Source organism: Gigantopelta aegis, chromosome 4 (assembly GCF_016097555.1).
Source record: "Gigantopelta aegis isolate Gae_Host chromosome 4, Gae_host_genome, whole genome shotgun sequence".
Lineage (NCBI taxonomy): Eukaryota > Metazoa > Mollusca > Gastropoda > Neomphalida > Peltospiridae > Gigantopelta > Gigantopelta aegis.
This window is the reverse complement of record NC_054702.1, coordinates 41,913,168-41,938,688: the sequence shown is the minus strand read 5'-3', so window position 1 is coordinate 41,938,688 and position 25,521 is coordinate 41,913,168. Positions and strand designations below refer to the sequence as shown.

General features: G+C 36.3%; 1 protein-coding gene across 1 annotated transcript in view; it reads left to right on the top strand.

The window, feature by feature from the left end:
- The window catches only part of LOC121369840 (glutamate receptor ionotropic, delta-1-like), a 22,187-nt gene extending 2,302 nt beyond the window's left edge, over window positions 1–19,885 (top strand). Inside the window, exons 3-6 of the mRNA XM_041494916.1 lie at window positions 87–414; window positions 1,555–1,772; window positions 10,529–10,794; window positions 19,443–19,885. Of these exons, the coding sequence (XP_041350850.1) occupies window positions 87–414; window positions 1,555–1,772; window positions 10,529–10,794; window positions 19,443–19,701 (1,071 nt within the window). The 3' untranslated portion in view covers window positions 19,702–19,885. The remainder of the gene's footprint in view (window positions 1–86; window positions 415–1,554; window positions 1,773–10,528; window positions 10,795–19,442) is intronic.
- The last annotated feature ends 5,636 nt before the right edge of the window (window positions 19,886–25,521 follow it).

Genomic DNA, 25,521 nt, shown 5'->3' with positions numbered 1-25,521 from the left:
ACAAATAAAGAAAGTACTGTGATCGGCTGCTGAATCACAGGTTTAGCAGTAATTTGTGCTTATAATACTTTGTAGTTTTATTTTAGGAGGTGGATCTGACCGCTGCACCACTTGCAATTGAACCAAAACGGGAAGAGGTGATGGACTTCATTTTTCCTTTCTTCTATGAATACACTACCGTTCTCATAAAGAAGCCAGATCCCAACAAAAGGAAATGGCGAACATTAATAGATCCATTCAAATGGCAGGTGTTGTTGTGCATCGGAGTCAGTCTTGTGTTCACCACGTTTTTCTTCTTCCTCCTCGAGAGATGGAATCCTTATTACTCTGATAAGAAATACGGCGGAAGGACTCGAAGTGGTCGGATATTCAGCGATGCTTTCTGGTATATGTATGGGGCATTGTTAACACAAGGTACGACATCGTTTACAAAAACTCTTTGTATTAAATGGAACATGTTATATGACTGTAGGAATATCGAAAATCATGGCTGATAAGAAAGAAATAAGCTTGATGGTGTTTTAGTTACTATCACGTATGAGTGTAACACAATTAATTGTGGAAAATAACCATAGAATAGTCGAAAAGTAAACATTTTAAAAATTAAACGACTCCAAAAATAACCTTAGCTAAGGGAGTTTAGAGTTGCTTACAACTTCCAACCACTGTAAGCTGAAACATGCAATCACTTATGTTACAAATAAAATACAGTCAGAAATATCAGTAGGTGTTTGACATTCCCTAAAAGAAGACCACTTTGACTGATGGACTTGACATCTGTTCCACTCGGCGATTTGCAGACAGCCAAATTCAATATCTAGGATCTTCCCCAACATTGATGTTTATGACGTTATATTCAGTCATGTTTTCTTTTATCTTGGTGTCTTCAAAATAATAGTCACTCAATGTAGCAGTTGAGTATGAATTATTTAATAGAGATCAATCCGAATATAAAAGTTGTGACTACATACACTTTTTAATATTATATAGTTGAACATACACACTCTAAAGACAGTAAATATCTTCAGGGCATTTATTTATTTTCTGTAGTCAGTTATATTTTGAAATTGTGTATTTCAGTGATTGGGTTGGTAAATGTTTTTACATCATCGTCTATGTTTAGTATGTATCTGTTTACTTTATCTTAATGAGTGTTTTATATCATTAGAAACTGAAGTTGTAGGAGTAAATCTTGTAGACAATTTCTGTACGGTGAAGATTTGGTAAAGAAGTGTGTAATCGTAGGAGGTGGAGGTGTAATTGCATCAGGGATGCAAACTAATCCCCTTTCTTCGATTTTTTGTTGTTGTGTTTTGGATGGGTGATCCGGTGGGGTGTTTTTAATTGGTTATTTGTTTTGTATTTGTCTGCATGTGTGTGTCTATCAACTGTACTGATTTATCATTACCAAAAAATGAATTTCTTTAAAGACTTAAAATATCACGTATTATCCCAAAATATTTGCATCGTTATAGTCCAAGATGTATTTTTATTTTAATTGTGCATTCACATAAAACTGATTTTAATTTTATTTTTCTTTATCAATCTGTACAGGGGGCGAACATCTTCCATACTCTCAAACTGGCAGAACTGTAGTGAGCATGTGGTGGCTTTTCTCCATCGTAATGGCAGCGACCTACAGCGGAAACCTAATTGCCTTTCTGACTGTAACAAAGGATAAGCTTCCCTTCAACAACCTCCAAACAATGGTCAACCAAGACGAGTACAAATGGGGGACGGTAGGGGGCACAATTTGGCCTCTGATTTTTAAAGTGCGTGTAATCATCAGCCTTGATATAAAGAGAAAAATATTCTGTCAAAATGTTGTTTCAAAAAGAGAATCACCCTCTAACCTCCTATACATTGGCCAAATAATGCAAAATCACTATTAAAATGTGGGATTCCTAAATCAGAACGACAAAACCTTTACCAAAATAAAAACTTTTATATCTGGACAAAGCAAACATATTTTAACACGGTCATGTTTGCTACCATAATAGAACGGCTTTAGAATGAGCTAAGTACCACACGGATAAGACATTATATAGACTTGGGTTTTTTTGTATTCCACATCATATATGTTAACAAACAAAAAAGTTCAGTAAACGGGCTTCTGGTAGTGGATGTGGTAAATACGGGGGTTAGAGTAACACCCCCCCCACCCCCGCATAAAAACCCAAAAAAAAACCCACACACAAAACCCCCCCACAAAAAACCCATAAGCAAACAAACAGGGCGAACTACTAATAGCACTATTGGGAGAGCAGATAACTGGGAAAACCTTTCAAATGATGATAGAAACATCGAACTTGGCACAGATCATCTCTCCGGGGCATTCGTCAAATCCAATCACTGATATTTAAAATACTATCAGAATTAATGTTTTTATTCAAAATAGCTGCCATATTTCCTTCAAACATAGTAACGAGCTACAATAGACGAACATAAGCTGGTACCAGTATTCTGATAGTATTTTAAATATCAGAATTACTTTAAACATGTTTTTAAATACTAGTACATAAATCGGACAGAGGTATTATTATATATGTAAATAACAGACAATGTCTGAGAAAAAAATAGCAGCCATCGTAAAACATTACCGCCATATTGACATTTCAGGTTGTTCTTTGATTGACTTTCAAGAACTCTCCACAGAGATCATCTGTGGAAAGTTTCATGTTTGTATATCCATTTGAAGGGTCATTTCTGTTATCTGCTCTGCCAGTAGTCCTAGTAGTAAATGCCCATGTTTTGGGGAGTTTGCCATACACTGACCCCAATATTTGTCAACCCCACCATCAGATACGTTTTTTTACATATCAGACGTTAGGTTCAGCATGTTTCTAAATATATAAAACTAACATAAAATGACTAATATCGAACACCTCTGTTACAATACATCTCAATAATGAACATTGGTATAGCTGCCATCTTAAAAATGAATTTCACGAACGCCCCAGGAAGATCATCTGTGCACAGTTTGATGTTTCTATCAACATTTGAAAGGTTATTCCAGTTATCTACTCTCCCAATAGTGCTGTTAGTAATTAACCCTGTTTGTGAGAGGGGATGGAGGGGCTACTTTGACCCCAATATTTGCCAAACCCACCACCAGAAGCCCGTTTACCAAAACTGTTTTTATTAATATATAGGAAGAGAAATAATAATAAAAAACCCCAGGTCTACATAATGTTCTCTACGAGTGACACTTATATAATTCTGAAATCAATCTGTAACATCTAATTTTCAAACATTGATGAATATGTCAATGTTTTGGACATTCTAGTCGCCTCCACACATTATATACATAGAGTATACTACACGAGTTTCAGTTTAATACCATTTTTTATGACCGAGTACATTAGAAAATAGTATCTAGGTCGCTTTTGCTCCCTAGAATGTACTAGTTCATAAAATAGTATTAAACTCAAAGAAGTGTAGTATTTTATTTATTACCTACCTATAATTATTGCTTAGACTTTATCAAAAAGTGAAAAAAGTAAACATTTAGAGTAGCTGGTATTCGAGTGTCAACATACAATCGAGATTTATGACCCAGATTTTGGATTTCTCAAATAGTTTATTTGACGGCGGTTTTAAAAAGATTTCGTATTACTGAGATTAAAATTAGCCCTCAGTTCAGCCAGCCGTTTTTTCTAACGTTTCCGAACTATTTTGACTGGATTCCGAAGTGGTTATTATTTTTAACATGAAGCGCCTAAACCAATCTGCCGGATGTTTTTCTGCTCGGTCTGGCTGAACTCCACACTGATTTCAATAAGAAATGTACAAAATCGTACGTCACACTGTGTTGGCCCTATTCCGTCTTAATGTGATGTGGGCAACTCACGTTACTGTGTATATTGCGGCTTTGTTAAAGGGACATACCCTAGTTTTTAAACACTAAGGCTTATTTTTAGCTATTACAGCAGTTTTTGATAACTGAAATCATACTTTACTAAGATTTTATTGTTTAAATTATACATTTCCGTACATTCGAAGTCTTTTTGGTCATCCTGGTGTTTTTAATATCACAAAAAGCATTTCTCATATATTTTTAGAAACGCACGTACGTTTGAGAAGTAACAATTATAGAGTCGAGTTTTAGTATATTTTTAGAGGGTATTTCACCATTTCAAAGTCACAGACTCATGTTTCACTCAATTGTAACTGTATCCAAATGTGTTACAGGTTTGTAGATTAACTATAAACTTAGTGTTAATTTTCACGGGTTGAAACTAGGGTATGTCCCTTTAAGGAAAACTGTATCTTACAATGTGACGTACGATGTTGTTATTAAACTCCGTTATCTCTCACAGGTATGTAATAAATTAAGTTATCATTTGCCAATCTCTGAATTTGCAACCCTATATAAATCCCTTTTGCTTAAGAAACACAAATTAAACTGATAAAACAAGCAACTCATAATTGAAACTTTTAAGCAACAGATATTTCATCCAACTCCGGGAAAACTGAAATGGCTAAACTACAAACCATGATTGGCTCAAACTCACATGTGTTGATAGTTTATAATGTTCACTGACATTCTAAATTCCACCCAAACTCGGCCACATCTGTACATATTAAGAAACTCTCTCTTCTCAAGAAAATATATTCTGTCTCTGGCCAGACGACTGGTATCACAGGACCCGTCTATGCCACGTCGTAAACTATATTTATTTATAAAGAGCCATTCACACCAGACTTAGGATCGGCATTTTCCTCAGCAACTAAATTGAAACAAAGCTTTCAGTCAAGACCTAACTGTTCTTGTATGGCCAAACTGAAGAGTTTAAACACTACTTGATGGTCTGCCCTGTCCTTCAATTTTATTAATTTAGACATTTGTTTTTCTGCAATAACATTTCTAAACCCATCTGATGTATTGATTAACAGTTTTACTTTCTTTGTATTGTTTAAACTGGCTACTTTCATCATCTTTTTTTTACTTTTTCTTCTCTCTTAATATATTTTAACATTATTAAACAATCTGTATTACATGTTAAAGAAAATATCCACATATTATATCCTTTATTATAATCCTATATTTTTTTTCAGTATCTTTAAGTGAATTGCCTTTCAATAATAGTTTTGTTTAACTTATTTCTTTTTATCTCAGCCTGACCTCAAACAAATGGCATCTTCCCACCCCGTGTACTTGGTGTTTTTAATATTATATTTACTGGGTCAACGTTTCTTCTGGTCGACTATTAGCTCCTGAGTGAGTCATTAACCCTGCTGCAATTTAAAAATTGTTGGATATAAATACTAGTTTGTTTCATTAGTTTCAAACAGAATGTTTGAGAGTATATATTCTTAACTACCGATTAAGTTGCCTCTCTCTCTCTCTCTCTCTCTCTCTCTCTCTCTCTCTCTCTCTCTCTCTCTCTCTCTCTCTCTCTCTCTCTCTCTCTCTCTCTCTTGTAGAAGCTGATTGGATAAAACACTGGCCTGTCAAATGTCACCAGAATCGGTGCAGTAGGTTCGATTGACACTTGGTGTTTTTAAGTATTAGTAGGCAGGCATGACCTAAAATCTTCTAATGAGTCCTGGGTTTCTGTTCTGGGCTTATGTCTGAAGATTCCTTCTTTCTCCTTTGCTCATACGTCTTTATTTACTCTTTTATCATCTAAACCATAGTGGGTTGGGTTTTTTGTTGGTTTAGTCGAATGTTTTTAATGTTGATTAGTTTCTACCGCATGTAGTCTTGCTTATTTTAGCTTTATTTGCTTTATTTCATGGAAACTCAAGAGAGATACCGTGATTACATGTCTGTGTACACAGACGGATCACGGAATGTGAATTCTATGTCTTCTGCTATAGTTTATCCACCCGACATAATAATTTCCATGAGATTGCCTGATTCAGCAATCAATTTTTACTGCTGAAACTTTGCAATCATTAAAGCTATGGAACAGATTAAGGATTCATATGCATCCAAATATATTATATTTACAGACCCACTTTCGTATCTCCAAGCATTACAGCACATGAAACTGGTGGTACGAATGTGTGTTGTTGTTTTTTTTGTGTTTTTTTTATCCATTGCCAATAAAGATGTTACATTTTATTGGGTACGCAGCCATGTTGGCATTAAGGGCAATTGAAAGGCAGATGTTACTGCTATGTCTGCTTTGGATTTGCCTTGTGACAGTGTCGGTATCCCCAGCATTGATTTTAAATATCATATTAATCAATATATCTTTTCGACTTGGAAAGATGATTGGAACGGTGTCAAACCAGTCCTGGGTGGCGGTCCTCCTGCAGGCGGTGCGGGAAGGATGAGGTAGCCAAGTGCCGTGTCCGCGTCGGCTATACATATTTAACACATTCATTTGTGGCATGGTCGGTGTGCACTGGCTGTGCCAAATTTGGGTGGAGTGTGATAATTTGAAGACGACGAGAAATGATATATTTAACAACAAAAAATGTATTGAAATCTTTTAAGTTCTACCCATAATTAATTTTTAAGTTTTTTAAAATACTTTGATTTCTATACAAAGTTTTAAAATATACTTACCTTGATATATGTATTGTATTGTACTTTTCCCCACAGCTCCTTACACTGTGGTTTTACATTATTATATAAATATTTTCATATACTTACCGTTTGTGACACCCAATGTCCGATGTGTATTTTTGTGCTGGGGTGTCGTTACACATTCATTCATTCGTTGCTTTATTCCACGTCGTGGATCAGTTTCGGCCGCAAGTTTGCTTTTTCTTCATGGCGATCGTGTTTATGTTTAATTAAAAGTCATCGACTTCCAATCATGTCTGAGACTGCTACTAGACGATAAGAGTTTGTATCAAGTGCAGACATTTTATGTCCAATAAAGATGCTAACGATTTTCAATTGACACATTGTGCTTTTAAATATTATGTTTGGGATGCAATATGATTGGATCGATCTTTTAAGGCATTTGGGCCTTTTATTGTGCCAGTGTCTACCAAGGAAGGAGTCTTTGGCGGAGATTTCACATTCGATGTGACCTTCTCTGATAAGAGCTAACGAATTTGACTGTGGCATCTGTTGTTCCTGTTACTGTTCCTGTTACGGCTTCTTTGGTGATATTGGAGGACCATTCAGTCAGTTTTCTCATTCAGTGGATGTTCTGGAAAAAATAGTGTCCGTGAACTCAACGATATGGCATTTACGTTACATCCTTTCCTATCTTGATGTTTTCATTGTAGGTTTATAGTGTGGTCATTTTAGTGAAATATCTTCATATTTAACTTAAATATAAATATACCCCTACATTTTGTCCTTGGAAGCGCAATTGCAGCCTGTATCGCATATTAAAAGTGTCATTTGGGCAAAAATAATGGCATCCATTTATTTAAAGCATACATTTTTGCTGAATAAAAAACAAAAAATCATTGTGGCAATTACTTACTTAAAACTATATGCTTTGTCAGAAACATTTTATTCCATTACATAATAAACTTGGTAGAGTAGATATATGCTCACATAAACATGTTGTTGTGCCTGATATTGTGCCTGAATGATCGATTTTACTTTAAAATCCAAGATAGCCACCAACATTCTCTTTAAGATGACAATGCTAGTCTTGGTGATCATATTTGGCCACATTTGTTTTTCTATCCAAAAGTGTGTATGTGTCTGTGCCCCCCCCCCCCCTCCCCACACACACACACACACACTTGAAGGCGAAAACGTATAGGCTTTTTTTCTTCTCATACTCTGTATAAAGAAATAAATCTGCTTTCTATCCCTCAAACCAACTAGGAACTCTGTCCGTGCTAGAGATTGTACCCCCATTTCAAATATCTTTCATACGGGCCTACCCCTATTTAATTTAAACTAGGTACGGCTATGGTGTGTGCGTGTGTTTTTAAGTATGGGAGAAGGGATTGCATGCAAATGTACAAATGAAATAAAGTTATTTGAGCACATTTTACCATTCTGAGTGACGGCAGCGTTGTGCATGCAAAGCCCCATAAGTTCTATATGTCTTAAAAGATAAAAGGAAGATATGCTGTTGTCTTTTAAAGTACAAGTTCAAGTACTTGTACAAACTACTTCATTTAAAAATCCTAACTCTGATATGGAGATGTTTGCCGCTATGTCCTTCACCCAAACTCATGTTAGTTATGTCATTTTGGCTTCTTGTGCACATAACGAAGATATAATGCGCTTTTCGACCATCCTAAGTTAAGACCAAACACACGTTCTCTGTTATACCTTTGAAGAACAAAATAGCAAAATGATGCAGGACATTAATGAAATTATTTGAAAAAATGCCTTCAGGACTACAGCAATTCCAAAAGTCATGGACAAGACCCAAATACCCCCAGTTATTTCAAAACCTTTTCAAACAAATTATATGCCACTATTTCCTCAAGATCCAGCCCACTACTTGGGTGGTGTTGGCCAAGGCATGCGTTTTGTGACTCAAGTCGCGACTCACGAATGTGTTACCAAGGCTGTTATGAACATATTTCACTGGATGGGGAAACTGGGACAAAATGGTTATACAAAGTATTTAAGGAATGTTTCTGAACAATTATAAAATGATAAAACCAAATCAAAGACAGAACCACAAATGGATGGAATCACAAGCTATTTCAGTTTCTTCAGCTAATCGTCAATTGCTTGTTAGGTGTATTAAAGACGAATGGATGAGTTATTTCCACATGATCTCTATACTGGCCTGCATTTTTGACACAGCAACCTAAACTCCAGCTACAAAACTGTAAATCATTTACTGGATCATTTGGGCGTACGTATTGACTGTTAGTAGATTAGTTCCCAATGCCTAGACCTTGAAATAAAACTAGTGATGTATATATTGAAATTTAGGGTTTGTACCAAGATGCCATCTCGAACATAGCACATCAAATCTCCTACAGTTCCCAGACCACCACGATAACCATTGGGCCTGAATGTTCAGGTAATTGATGACATGATGTGGTGACAGAGTCCTGTGGTTCATCTTCCAGGATGTTCATTACAAATGGGCGAATGGGTGGTTCTACTGTTTGGTATATCGATAGTGCCGTGACAGGTCACTAGGATAACATCTTCGGGATCCCGTGTCCTGCGTCATCGGCGTATTTTCTCTTACCCGTCTCTAGACAATTGCCTGGACAAAGTGAAGTTAGCTCTCAGTTGGGTCATCAATCACGATAAGTCTCAGTTGCTACCAACATAAAAGCCCCTGTTTATTGATGCAAATTCGATTCCAATCGACAGGTTGGATAAGATCCAGACGACCCAACCAGTAACGTTTCATCAGTCAGTCTTATAAAATTAGAATAAGATATGACTCTGGGACACCGCTCCAGCTGAAACGGGTTCAAGTCTTCCTGGATCCTTACATATCACTAGATGATCCGAGTTTGATCAACAGCCTTCCAGACAAACCTTGGGCCAGTCTTCAGTGGTGGCAGATTCCGTCGAATGTCGGAGATGTAATCTCTTTATGCCCTTTTCAAGCGACTCACCATCGCTATACATCGACGAGTTGTTGGAAGGTTGCAGAACACATCTCGGCGATCAGACAACGTAAGGACTGTGGTCAACAGAAGAAATTCGGCTTCACATTATCAAGAATAGAGTATCAATGTGGATTAGATCAACCATACTGCATACTTATGAAAACGAAAGCCTTTCACCTACATTGGCATCTAACCTGTACGAGTTGAGAGCACTTACGCAACGTTGACGTCACTGTTGGGATTGTTGGGCAGTATCTAGAGATGTCCATCATACTGACAGGTAATGACGTATCTTTGAATTGATGCGTGGGGACTTTCTTGTCAGGTTAACATTAGCTCTTTTTTGGCCACGTTGCACTTAGGCTATTTGTTATCACCTTTGTGACTAATAATTTCCTTGTTTTCTGAACTTAGAACTGTTTGCTGCATTGTTCTGATGGATGTTTCTATATCATTTGTTGTTTCTAACATTGTTTGCATTGTTTTTGATCCGTGCATCATTAGTAGTGGATCAGCTAACCAAGTTTTTCCAGTCTATGGGAGTCTATGAGAAGGCTATGGCATTTTGACACTACGGAACCCTCTGCTTACTGTTGAATGCTGCCATTTGTTTGAGGTTTGGCTAAATTAAAACGAAATATAGAAAACTTTGATCGTTTTCTGTTTGTGTGTGTGTGTGTGTGTGTGTGTGTGTGTGTGTGTGTGTGTGTGTGTGTGTGTGTTTTAAGAACCGAACAACAATAATGTTTAATGAAGTGTTCAAATGTTTTAATGATTAGTATATATCAAGTTTAACTAGTGGGAGCTAGTTCAGGCATCGACCCAACACCAACATGTACACCCATGAGTAAACAAATGTCGTGGCAATGTAATACTGGCCCACATGCCTGGCTTTAACTTTAGTCGTCCAAATCAATTAAAATTTAAAACGATTCTTGTTTAAGATCAAATGATTAAAGGTGATGCACTTAACTTAAACATTTATACGCAGAACTCTCCTTTCTATTTATAAAACTCATCTATGCAATAAATATAACTATCATATTTTATTTATGTGTTCTTGCAGAGGTCTAACCGTTCTGTTTACCAAAAAATATGGAATGGTCTAAAGACCTTCAACGCCAGCGACACTTCCATTCTCAGCACAAATGCTACAGAACATCTACATAAAGTGAAGAATGGTGGCTATGCCTATATAGGCGACAGATCGATGATGGAGGTCTGGCTCGCTGACGAGTGTGACTTGCAGTTTATTAAAGAACAATTCCTGCCTATGCAGTATGCATTCGGACTCCCCAATAATTCGCCGTACAAGCAAGTGTTCCGAGATGAGTATGTATGCATTTTTATAAATGACATTATTTATTATTACTTTTTAGATGAAATTTCACACGTTCTGTTGGCCAATAGGTACTTTACACCACAATAATTTCACTTCATTTGATGGAAACTACACTGGCCATACAAAAGTTCAATCTACAAGCTTTTACCAGTATTTTATATTTCGGTAAGTCCATATTTTATATTTTAGCAAATACCTCAGTCATTAAATTAGTTAAAAGTCTTCAATTGCTTATAAAAAAGGATATCACACATTCCATAGGTTTCATGTTTACGGTTTAATAAAAATATAGAGCTGCAACGAATACTAGTAATTACAGTGAATCTACCAATAATGTACTATTGGCTTGCTGAATGAAGCAACCCACCAGTGAACAAAAGTTAGAATTAACATTTAGATAATAGGATGTGTTTAACATTAAGTTTGGCATGTGAGACGTTAAACCCAATTAAAATATACAGTGAAACACCGCTATTAAGACCACTCATGGGACTTAATAAATATTGTCTTATTAGCGGGGTGGTCTTATTAATAGGTCACTATAATTTTAAGTCGATTCCAAATTATATACAATTATAACATAACAAATAGATTGCAGATATCATTTATTTGAATTGTTCACCTTTGGCACTAATGTCGATATGAATTTATAAATATAGAATATCAGGTTACTACGTTCTGACATCGTGGTTGTTTGGCGAGGTTTAGAACCGAGTCAAATAACCACAATATCAAAACGTAGTAACCTGGTATTTCTTTTATCATGCAACCCTTCTCAAGTTATATTTTTGTAATATGTTTCCGTCAAAAGCGGTATAGAAACTTGTAGTATTATCGTGTAGAAACTACTACAGGAAGTCGGATAATAGCAGGTGCCCGAACGCATCTTGGGAATGGCATAACCAGCCAAAAAGCTAAGTGTTTCCAAATTTTAAATAAAACACTTTGATTATATTTTCAAAGTCTGTTGTGTCATATTACAATTTGTGTACCTTTTTCTGTGAAAATAAACTCATGCTTATATGGTACTTGAAGACCTACATCGCTGGCTGCTAGTGACTGACGTTAGACGCTGTTCCAATGTAAACATTCTTTGCAGGCAGCTACTTGCTTTTTTGTTTCAAAATCTTTAATTAAAAACGCTGGCTTGTTCCAAATGGGTGTGAATAATGGATAATTGAAGAATAAGAGATAATTTGATGTTACGGGACATGCAAATGCTATATTTATTTATGTAGTTCAACAATTATTGCTGGAAACAGATGTTTGAATAATGAGGAAACGACCTACCTGAAAATTTAGCAAACATCCTAGCTCATTTCGTGGTGATATGACGACGCATAGCAACGCCAATGTATCATGCTAGCAACGGAGGAGTTATCAGGCAGTGACATAATAACACTTCCAATTATCATGTACGGGTTATCAGGAAGCATGGTTGTATTATAAATACTGAATATTAGTGGAATTATATGAAACACGTGTCTATTGTCTATTGTTGAATTTGACATTTCTACTAACGATGTTGCGTTATAAAATTACATCGAAATAGCGATAGTATGACTAACATTCATGTTTGGTTTTCAGCGACTTGATACAACTCGCTCAAAATACACAAACTCACTTTGTCAATGTTTCCCCTCTAAATAACATCTGTTTTGTTACCTATTGGCTTAGTCAGTCACCTTGATGGAGCGATATTCCAATTAACACTTACGTGCTCCCTGTCTCGTTGGGATGACGGTGAATGTGTATCTTCACCTAAACAATAATATTCACGTGTCGAGGCAACTTCAGTCATTAACGTTCTGGGCTGGGCATTAAAAGTAATTGCAGTGATAAGTTACATAAGTTGTATAGCATGGCCGTAGCTAGGATTTTTTGTTGGGGGGGGGGGGGGGGGGGCAACTGAGTAGTTAATAGTCTAAAACTCCTTAAACAGTTAAGAAGAGAATTTTCTTTAAGTTTCTATAATGCTTTCCGGATATTTTTCTGGGGTGGGTGGGGGTGGGGGGAACTGCCCCCCCCCCCCCGCTAGCTACGGCCCTGTATAGTCAGTGTCTTTCTTTATAAATGTGTTTAATCAGCATGTCACTGTAATTGGAATGTGTGCAGGCCTCGGTGACGCAGTGATTAAGCCATTGGACTACATGCTGGTAGGTACAGGGTTCGCAGCCCGGTGCCGACTCCAACCCAGAGCGAGTTCTTAAGGGCTCAATGGGTAGGTGTAAGGCCACTACACCCTCTTTTCTCTCACCAACCAGTAACCAACTAACCCACTGTCATGGACAGATACCTGTGGTTTGTTCCCAGGACAGCGTGCTTGAACCTTAATTGGATATAAGCACGAAAATAACTTGAAATGAATGAGTGTGCAGGCGTGTGGGTCACTTGACTGACTACACTATGAAAACAACCAATCAGCGCGTTACCTCGCTCATTAATATTAACTAGGTGATAATAATTCCGGAAACTAAAAGTACCCGTATCATTTTTATGTTCCAGAGATTAAACTGACATGATTACTCTTTGACTGTATTACCTGTCATTTGTTAACAACCAGCAAGAACAACGAAACCATTAGATGCGTGACTTTTCAACACTTGTGTAAACGAACAATGCAGAAAATTTGCTATCATAATATGGTCATTTTAACGGGGATGAAATGCACAAAAAAACAACCAATAGGGCTGACTTTACTGGTCGTAATCTGCAATAGCGGGGTGGTCTTAATGCCGGGGTAGTTTTACCTAGAAAATAATAAGGAAATATTATAGTCTTTAAAAAAAATGGTGGAGTTTCACTGTACATGTATATATATATATCAGACATGGGGCGATTACATGACAAAAGTATTCGATTACGATTACGATTATTTAAGAATGTCATGATTACGATTACGATTCGATTACAAGGAAAATGAAAGTAATCGATTACGATTGCACTGCCCAGTAATCATGATTACAATCATGATTACATTTTCACAAATATGAACTATTTTTAAGGTGATGTTACCGACATAAAATTGTTTCACTAATTAAGAACAAATAATGGATAATTGTATATTGTTTATTACATCATATCAAAAATCATATCAAAAATGTATAAACGCATGTACATTGTATGACAATAATACCAGATGGTTTTGAAATGTCTGACTGTTTAAGCACAGTGTGCATTGTTCGTAATACACATGAGCTGTTCGAATGCATGGTCTCCAAGCCTGCAGCGATCTGGGTGGAACATATTACCGCCAATACTGAATAGTCGTTCCACAGCAGCTGATGATGATGGGATTCCCAGGTACTTAACAGCCAGCTTAGAAAGGGAAGGGTGAGATTCCTGTTCATGAATATTTAAAACATATTATTATATTTAACGACAACATGTAATTACATGTGTGTTAATCCCCAAGCTGCTAAAAGAAACCAAAGCATGCCCCTTTAATCGCCGAACTGCTCTAGTTCAATGTCACATAAAACAAGACATATAGGTTACAGTTATCAAAGGTCCGAGTTGTCAACTATCATCATTTGACAATACATCAAAAGTGTTGAATGCGATCGGTTGTGCTGTGGCAGACTCTTTGCTTTGGTTAGTCTTAATGACTGCAGACGGACAGCGCATAACCTTAATCTCTTGTCTGTAAGCTTGACTGGGCAGCCAAATCCACACACAGCAATACGTTAATAACTTAATAACCCATGTCCCTGCATACATTTGTCCACTCGCACCGAAACAGTGTTTCATGCATATACCACAAAGTGTGAGCTTTATTAGAAAGACAACTTGAATAAAGTTTTTATTCTATCGTTCAACATTGTAATACGAAGTCATCCATTCATGTTTACCGAGTCACGTGGCATACACATTCTAACATGGTTCACTAGCGAATTTGTTGTGTTGTACATTCTACTATATCAAATGCTCATGGAAATTAAAGTTACAGTCTCTGGCTACCATATTATAACATCATGTACAAATATGAAATACAAGCTCAAATGCATTCCCTGGAATATTTTTATTATTTAAGCATATAGAACAGAAAATCCAATTACGTTTGGTGCATATATGACGCCGCACTCCGCATTGGTTTCACTACGCTGGCTTATCCAGGTCAAAAACAAAGCCATGATTTTGAAAGTGGAACCGATCTCGGTTTTCATTGGCTTATCACAAGTATAGAATTCCCCAACAAGAGATCACATGAGATTTCGCAATTTTTGAACAAATTTAACTGTCTTGCTTGAGGGGTCGTCTCATATCTCCAAAACATATTTATATCCATAGAGGGATGGTACAACGCCTTTCCAGGGGTCGATGAGTGGGGGATTTGCCTTGACATTTTGACAGTGGCCAGCTGTTGGCTTACGCGGTACATGTAAGGGGGTGTTACTAATTACGTAACGCTCTAGAGGAAGAGGGTACTGTGTTCGATTTACGTAACACTTTTCAAGACTATGTTATTTTTATTCATTACTTAGACCTAAAAATGTGATTTTTGGAAATGCGCGGTCAGTCTAGGATCGATCCCCATCGGCGGGTATACAAAAAGACCATGGTATGTGATATCCTGTCTGTGGGATGGTACATATAAACAATCCCTTGCTAAAAAAAAAATGTAGCGGGTTTCCAAGGCGCGTGTGCAGGGATTTCAGCGGGGTTGGGGTTATAGACTGTGTTAATCGAAGTTTATATGGGGCCATGCTCCCCCCAAAAATACATTTCAATTTTCTTTAAGCTTGGGCAAGTAAGGGTTTCGACCTCCAATACCCTCCCCCTGCACATGCACCCGATTCCTCTCTAAGATTATATGTCAAAATTACCAAATGTTAGACATCCAACAGCAGATGGAAGGAAGGATAGGATATGTTTTATTTAACGACGCACTCAACACATTTTATTTACGGTTGTATGGGGTCGGATGATTATTAATTCAATATGCTTTATCTTTGATGTCGTTAAACAACAACCCCCCCCCCTCCAACTTTACCCTTTCCAAACGAAATAATATTTATTTGAATTTGTCCATTTGAACACGTAATATTAAGAAGTGAAAACGTGGTTTACATCGTGGTTTACAAGGCTCAATGGGTAGGTGTAATCCACTTGCACCGACCAGTGATCCATAACTGGTTCAACAAAGGCCATGGTTTGTACTATCCTGCCTGTGGGAAGCGCAAATAAAATATCCCTTGCTGCTAATCGGAAAGAGTGACGCATGTAGTGGCGACAGCGAGTTTCCTCTCAAAATATGTGTGGTCCTTAACCATATGTCTGACGCCATATAACCGTAAATAAAATGTGTTGAGTGCGTCGTTAAATAAAACATTTCTTTCTTTCTTTCTTTTATTGTACCTTTTTCACATTCAATATTATTTTACAAATATCGATATGAACGTTTTCTACATAATGAGCTGGGTAAAAACCCCATACTTCACAACCATAATCTAACACCCTAGATATATAAGTATCAAAAGCATGTAACTGTGTTTCCTGTGATAGATTATTACATAGTCCGAGGATATGACCCATGTTTTTTTCTGCCTTGTAAAGCAGTTAATTTTGAATTTTTATAAATTTACCATTGTAATTTAACGTTAATCAACCACTTGGATTATATTGTCAATTTGTCTTTAGTAGTAATTTTCCCCCTGTTTCTGAATACAACAATTTGTTAATATCTATTTACACCATTATTCCATTTAGTACTATACGTATATACAGAGTTTTATACACAAGCATTTATATTCTCTGTGTCTTTTTTTTATGTCGACAACTTTCATTATACCATTATACCATTTCTTGTATATGTACATGTATCTGTATGTAACACTGATGATCTGTAAATGTTCAAAGTTAATAAATAAATCGAATTGAATATAACGAATCTAATATTTTCTGCAGACCATTAACAGACTCTGAAAGCAGCACAGTATCGTCTGCGTACTTTAAAAGAACCAGTGAAATATGTTGTATATACATTGAAATGCGTGGTTGCTGAAGTGATGACAGCTGGTTAGCTCGCCCAGTGTTTCATTGAAAACTGATCTTGCAGACGTGTTCAAAGTAACGTTTTACGCCGAGGCCCGTTTGTGCACTAATTGTTTGATTGCTATTACGATTCGTCTAACAGCTACCGTACCACAAGCTGCACTTAAAATCACCATAAACCTTTTTCGGCCGAGCTCTCTAAGTTTACATGATTAGGATGTATGAGCTTTCTCGGGACTTTGTTTTTGGTTCGATCGTTGCGGTGTGTTCGACCCTTTCCGAAGTCGAATCAACGAGATTATATATATATATATATATATATATATATATATATATATATATATATATATATATATACATATATTAACCATATACATTAACATTGTCACCTATGGTATTGTATTTGGTATAGTGTAACCTTTATCAGTTCGCTAATGTTATAGACGTCTATCTTAGGGTGGAACATGAAAACTAATTACACGAGTACATTATGCTTGTATTATTGATTATGTTCATTTCATCTTTATATTTTTGTAAGAATGGCTGACAGCTTAAATTCAAAATAGCGGACTTATTCACGTGATCCAGAGAGTGTGACTGGATTTGTTTTCAACAGTGGAACATAATGAATCAATATCCAAAGTCACACTGAGGACATATACAATTGTAGGCCAATACATGCGGTAGTTAAGATCCAAGAGTAATTAGGAAAACAAAGATTATACAAACTATTCCATGAGTGTATAAATTATCTATTTTGATATTTATTTGACCAAATTTTCATAAACAAGGTATTTAATGTAATACAAAACAAATGGCTATTATTGCATAAAACGAGACCACAGATTGATCAAATGTTTTCTGTCCAAAACAATCTGATTAAAATTAGCTCTACTGGGTCTGCCAGTAGATCTAACAGCATTGCGTGGAATTCCATGTCCAGGTGACATTTCATCTATAAATAACAATTTAAATATCGACCAATTACACTTCGCCTTTTATAGCGTTATTCGGGAGCATACTAATTCTAAAAATACCGGGTGAGACTATTTATGCAACAGGTCTATTTCAACATTCCAAAAAAAAAGGGGGGGGGGGGGGGGGGAGTGCAGTAATAAACTCCGGATTGTATACTAGTATAATCAAATTTTATGGCTATACCATCACGGTTTTTTGTTTTGTCTTGACACTAATTTTATATAAAATGTTATATTGCAATTAGTTTCCGTCATACTTCGTAATTCACCCGAATCATTTCGTATACCCTCGGCATAATCCCGAATGTTTTCAAATTATTTTCAAATCACTGGCATGATTTTGCAAGTAAGGTTTTGATTGGTCTAATGAAAGGTCAACTGAACATGAGCTCCAACGGGCTGCTGTTAGATCCACATGTAATAGTGGAGCTAATTTTAATTAGATTGCTGTCCAAAATTGCTTTTTTGCTTGTTTACCCCACCATTATAAAACATGGTGTAATATATTAAGGCAATCCCTTTTGAAAAAAACATCTTTGGTTTTCATGCTTACCAGTGACAGTACTAATGATATTGTGGGTTTAAAAAAGCATATATTTTGGGAACATGTAAAACCCTTTTTTTTGCACGATAGCTCGATGTGGCCCCCTGATTACTACATCTGCAGCTGAAGGTGTATTGTTAAGTGGGCATGTGGAAATTAACAGACAATCCGATTCCATTGAACTGGTATGGCCGACGACACAAGGAAAGCTACTAGATTTTTCAAATCAAGAAGATAATTTCTCCAGTTTAAGCATATGTAAAGTAGGTTATCGAACATGATGCACGTGTAGAAAAAGCAACATGGAATGGAGTATTTTGTGATTACTGTTTAATTCACGGGTTCTAATTGTATTAATTCTGATAAAGTTGACATAATAATGAATTACTATGAGCTATAAATCAATAGGACACAGAGTAGAAGTTCATAGTAGTATATATTTCGCAACAACATAAATTTTTGACAAATACATTATATTATGCATTCTGCCAGCATAAAAGTCAGATCTATGATCTTTAGGGGCTGAACATTACAAAGGGGCTCCTAGAAATCCAAACGGCTGACTACCTCCTAAACATTTTACTGTTACCTGTTTGTGTCATGTTCATGTCATGTACTAGGGTCTCTAAAACATAATGTGGCGTGGTGTGAGTGCACAAGGTCGTCGAGGACTGATTTTCTTGAAACTCGTGTCAGAAAAAACTTTCTTGAGATTTGGGCCAGAAAGTATTAATCTCTCTCTCTCTCTCTCTCTCTCTCTCTCTCTCTCTCTCTCTCTCTCTCTCTCTCTCTCTCTCTCTCTCTCTCTCTCTCTTCCCCCCTCTCTCAAGTCTCCTCCTTTGATGCTTAGATGTTTTCCCGGGTTTATTCTTATCTATCAAGCGACATATACTGATGAAAAGAAATGAAGGGTCACTCCAACACGAACATCAAAGAATGAGAGCAACAAAAGCCCTTATCATTCAACTGTGTTACTGACATTCAATCCCACATTGCTGACATTCAATCTCACATCATATTTTTATATGTTAAACATTATGACGCTATTAGTTAATTACATTTTTTTTACAATACCAAGTGTTACTATTCTTGTTTTATCTCAGTATATGTTCGTCTTTTACAGAATGTTACAGATTTATGAAAGTGGACTACTTCAGATTTGGAAAAAACGTCTCTGGCCCAGAAATACATTCTGTGAAGGAACTTTAACTGCTGAAGCCAAACCAATCAGCGTCATCGATGTACAAAGTGCTTTCTATATGATCGGTATTGGAATATTTGGAGCTGCGCTAGCCCTGCTAATAGAGCGGGTTCTTCACATAAAAACACTGTCCAAATCACACTTGCCACATTTACCAACAATGAAAGACCAGGTCAAGTGACCACAGACTAATAATAACTTCCGTTTTCGTGATCTTCAAGTGATATTCCGAGATGTTGCATGTAGGAATTATCTGGCTTGTAGGAACGATATCCGGAGGAGGCAAATCTAGTGAGGGTCACAGTCTCTAGTGGTTGGTGGACAAGCCATATTATTACCTTCATAAGGAGGACAACATTTTTGTCCTCGAGTGTGTGTGTGTGTGGGGGGGGGGGGGGGGGGGGGGGCTGTACTACCGGTTCCCACGGGCCTCTATATGGAGATAGAACGCCTACGAGAGGAAATGGCTGCAAAGGGGAATGGATTTCGTTTTAGCCAATTTTCATAAATGTATAAAGTATTTTGAAAAAAATTGATAAATGGGTAATTGGCCAAAATGGCTACTAGTAGGATGAAAACGGCAGAAAACCCTGAGATATTAATGACAGGTAGTACGATCAAATCACTTGGTCAGAATATGCAAAAACGCATTTTTATTTAGGTTTTTTTAATGTGATGGACGTTGTTGTACTCCGGTAGCTGAGAGTGGTCCTGTATGGATGTTTTATAACTTGAATTATTTTTACCCTGCAATCACTGGCGAGATATGCTACTTCGAAGTGATCAAACCTGTTATTGGCCAATCTCGTGTGTCAATATGGTGATTCCACCTTAGTGTTTTACACCGAAATTTCACATCCCGCTGCATATATCGTCAACAGGTTTCATGTTGGCGGAAATTGCAAGCAAATAGCGATCACCTAGCCCCAATATACAGAGATCCTATTAGCTATATGTCCCGTGAAATGCATCAGAATGCGTTTTTCACATTAGGGGCATATAACGCCATCGTGCTTTTTCAAAGCCATATCGTGGTGAAAACCTTTTCATTGCAATTCCATTACAGCAAATGAAGTGTCTTACTGATGCGTTTTACCGTTCATATGGAATCATGCCTTACGACAAAACATTTCATCAATTAAGAAAGGCCAAGCAACACCACAAACCTAATCACGAAAGAGCTACCAGTCTGACATTCATTACTGTGTCCAGATCGTATGGGGGTGAAATTAAGCCTTCCACCAGTTCCTTTACGTTTAAGCTTTGCAACTACATTTTCCACAGATCCCAAAGACAGGTTTCCCAGAAGCTGCCTGTCGGGTTTCTGAAACCATTCCGGCCTATTGCTGGTCGGCAACGTTTATGGTTAGATCTGTATTAGATCGTATTCGAACCGCTGACTTTCAGGATAGGGATAGTTTTAGGGTTAGAATTTGAGTAGTTATGTACACATACTATATATCTAATCATTAATTAAATTACTATTTTTACTAATTATATTTACGCTTGCAAACAAAATTTTAATTTGGATGACATTTACATATCAGTTGTCATGGGGGGTGGGTGGGGGGGGGAGGGGGGGAGCGGGGATGTGCACAAATCCCATCTCTCACTACATATTTTAGTTTCGAGCAACAATATGATTTTTACCATATACTTACAAAATTACATTCATGTTCCCCCACTTCCTCACTTCTTGATATTTTGGTATATAAACTGCTCGTGTGTCTGCTATATACATTAAATATAATTTGTTGTAGGTAGTGTTTGGGGACATCTAAAAAGGTACAGTAGCTTTTGTACACATTTTAAAGGTAGGAAAAATACAATCCAACAACTTTCGTAACTGTGTGCTGTGACCTGTAGTTTTCTCAATTACATTGGAGTATTTATTGTTACATTTAGTAGTACTTATTTGCATATTTGCAGCAATTGTGTAATGTCTGGAACTCTGCCATTTATTATAGTTATTGTGCAGTTTGTCTGTCTCGTACTATACATAAACACGAACTGTAAATTATTATTATTAATCGTTTGCCTCCATAATGTGGATTACATTTAATTGTATTAAAAAAAATTGTGTTTATAGTTTATGAAGTTATGTTTGTAAATAGTTGCCATAATTTATTTATGGGATATTAGTATGTATTAATTTAGTGAGATAATATCTGTAAAACTATTTATTATATATATGTGTGTTATCAGGAACTATGTCCCTGTACGCTGACAACCTGTTTACACATGCAAGTTGCTAAGTTTGGATATATAAGTACACAATGTTTGTAAAAAAACCAGTATAAATAATGCTATTTTTATAATTATTACAATGGCCTTTTTATAAAAAGCTATTTTGTGTTGAATTGACACCAAAAAACGCGATTGTGTAATGATAGTCTCATGTTTATGCACATTAGAATTTGTTTGTTTTATTAGTTTGAATTCCCAATGTATTTTCAATACACAATAATGCGTTTTTCTGCGTGGTAAATAATGTTGTTTTTATGAATATTCCTAATGCTCTTCCAGTGAAATTGCTTTACGCTAATTTTAGGTTGATAAAGCAGTCAACAGATTCTAGTTTTATGTTTATACATTGTAGAAATTCCTTGTATTAATTATTTAAGTTGGAGATGTTTTTACTTTGGGCTAAACTGACTTATTTATAAATGTTGACGTTTCTCAAAATTCAAAGTGTGCATTTACCAACTGTAAATTGCAAACGAAAGCTGAAAAATCAATTAGTTTATGTATTGAGCAAATGAGTGCATAACGTAATTATTAAATTAAATTATATTTAGTTTACAAAGATTGATCTCTTCTTGACGTAACCTAATGTTTGATTGGTTGTTAGTCAAGTTGTATTTCTCAGCAACTATAAAAGGTTAACGTCAACAGAGCTGATTTTTTTTTACGTATTCATTTGTAGAAACCCTTTTTAACCCTTTGTATAAACACTTTTTAACTTCCTTGTAAATAAAGTTTATTTAACCATTAATTAGTATTTTTTATCTAATCATTTGTATAAACGTTTTTAACTTTAATTTTTATTTTATTTTAATTGTTTAGTTTTTTTACTAACACTCTCCCCACCCCTCTCGTTGTGAGCACAGTTTCTGGCCCTAGTCAGAAATCGTGCTCGCAACGAGCGTGCTTGAACATTAAATTGATATAAGCACGTTAATTCCCGACATTTGACCTGACAGTCATTTGTGGGCATACATACATACATACATACATACATACATAGAGCTGATTTTCGGCAAACTAAGTCAAATCAATCAAATAGCTCCAAATTAATTTCGATGAACCTTTTCAAATTATACATCAAAATTACATCACAAAATTACGCAACATATTATTATTTTGGACCTAATCCTACGGGGCATTTTCAAATTCACAGCACCAAAAAACCACCCCCGCCCGTTACCGACCCAGGTCGGAAACCCAGTCAAAGAATAACATTAACGCTGACACAGTGAAAAAAAGCAACTCTAGCAGTCTGTCGGTCTTTCAAACATTACTTGGGAATAAATATAGAAGAGGCCACTGTCCTCAGGAATATTAGCTGGTATAAGAGAGGCAGACCTGTGGTCGGAGAAGCAACCAGCATGGAAACCATAATAGCTGATCAGGGTAGTCAAGCTAATCAAGCTCAACATCACAATATGATTAGATTACTTAGAATAATACTAATGGTTGAAAATAAGACCTGCTTCGGGTTTTTTCGCACCTTCACTTTTGTTGTCCTCATAACCTGTCTAAATTCAGACAACAATTTGTTATAAAATCATACATTGATTTAAAATGTTTAAATTGTAAATAGAGTACCATAAAAGAAACATTAATGGAAACTAAAACAAATGTCTGCTTGATTTCAGGTACCCCCATATTTCTTTCAATTACATACCATACCTGGTCATGTTCAGACATCACCATGGTTTCTGAGGAGATTGCCCCTAACTGTGAGTAGGAGGTTCTTGGTGAATGTAATAGTGACCAACACTCTATTCTAATATCCTATAACGTAGACAATAACTGGAAAGAATACACTAAAGTTAAAATAAATGGACTTTACAAAAAGCTAATTAGACAAAGTTCTATAAATGATGTAATAAATTAAACCAAGACAATATCCGTGATAATAACATAGACTAATTGAATACAAATTTAATCAGTAGTGTTATTGACATTGCTAATTATATCTAACTGGAAGCTAAAAGGTAATTATGTACCTTGGTGGATCGAAGGTATGTCTAAATTAACAAAACACTGTGATAAAATGAGAAAACTATCACTTTTGGTGAATAACAGCCCAAGTAAATTTTTTTAAATATAAAAAACGCAAATATAATATCCCAGGGTGTACTTAATGACACATTTTGCTCTTCTATTAAACATACATTTTCCAGCAAAGAACTTTGGTGAAAGATTAAAAGAGCCAGGGTAAACCCATTCCTAAAAACTAACCAACAAAAAACAAAAAGCTGACATTTTCGGCCGGTTTCTCTCAACAATCCAAGTACCAAAAACCTTTGTAAACATTTTTTTAAAATTATAAATAAATTCAAAACAGATAAAATTCCCCATGACTCCAAGTTCTCAGAATCTCAATTTAAATTTAACTCTCTGTTTAAGTTCAGGAGTTGGTTGAATCGTAAGGGTATTGCTCCTGTCCCAGATAATTTCATCTGTTTTCCAAAAATATACCAATAGCTACACTCAATATAATCCTGGAGCTTAATCTGGAAACAAGGGTATCTTCCCCTCGAATGGAAACATGCTGATGTCTTCAGTCTTCCAAAGAGTGGGAAAGACCCGACTAACCCAACTAATTATCGACCTCTCTCTTTAATATCGAATGTCTGCAAGACCATGGAGACTATGGTACACTACAGACTAAAACAATGATAAAAAGGTAACAATTTATTCTACAACCAATCAACTTTTTCAAGTAGTCTTCAAAAATTTCTGAAGATTTTTCTTTTGGCTATTTGGCGGTAGGGTTTTTTTTTTATCTGGAGAAGGCATATGACATGGTTTGGAGACACGGACTACTAATAAAACGGTATATCATGGGTATTAAAGGCCCCATGTTTAACTTTATAAAAACAAATCTGTTAATACATGTACGTTTGTGGTCAATGTAGCTGGATCTTTCCCTGAAAGATGTGAACTGGAAAACAGTATCCCACAGGGCTCGGTTATAGCACTGCTATGGCCCATTTTGCCGCCGGGCAAGTTCGGCTCGGCGACAAAATGGTCCGGCCCGGCGAGAAAATGATTCGATGCTACACATATTTTAGTATAATTTTTGTTTTGTATGTTTATTAACTCGAGACAAATGTTTTTGTGCGTGTGATGGATTGATTTTTATGTTGTTTAAGTATGATTTATAAAACGTGTCATTACTAATGATGTTTGATATAATATCATCTATGATTTGTTTATTTCAAATTGGCGATACTAGTCCTGGTTGCGTTATATCATCTGTCTATACATAAAATATCCTGTCTCTCTTCCTTATGCCTCTTTGTCCTTTTCTCGTTCCAACCAGTGCACCACAACTGGTCAAAGGCCGTGGTATGTGCTTTCCTGTCTGTAGGAAAGTGGATATCAAAGATCCTTTGCTGCATTAGAAAAATGTAGCGGGTTTACTCTGTTGACTACGAGTCAGAATTACAAAATGTTTGACATCCAATAGCCGATGATTAATTAATCAATGTGCTCTAGAAGTGTCGTTAAACAAAACAAACGTGTTCTTCTCTATCCTTTGTGGGGCTGGATTTAGCTAAGTCGGTAGAGCGCTCACCTGAGGTGCTTGGGTCGTAAGATCGAACCTCCTCCGTGAATCTGTCTACCATTCGCTTTTTTCCATCAGTGTCCCACGACTGGTATACCAACGGTCGTGGTATGTACTGTCTTTTTCTATTGGAAAATGCACATAAAAGATTCCCTGCTGCTTTGTCGGTAGAAGTAGGCCATGCTGGCTGCGTGTTTTCTC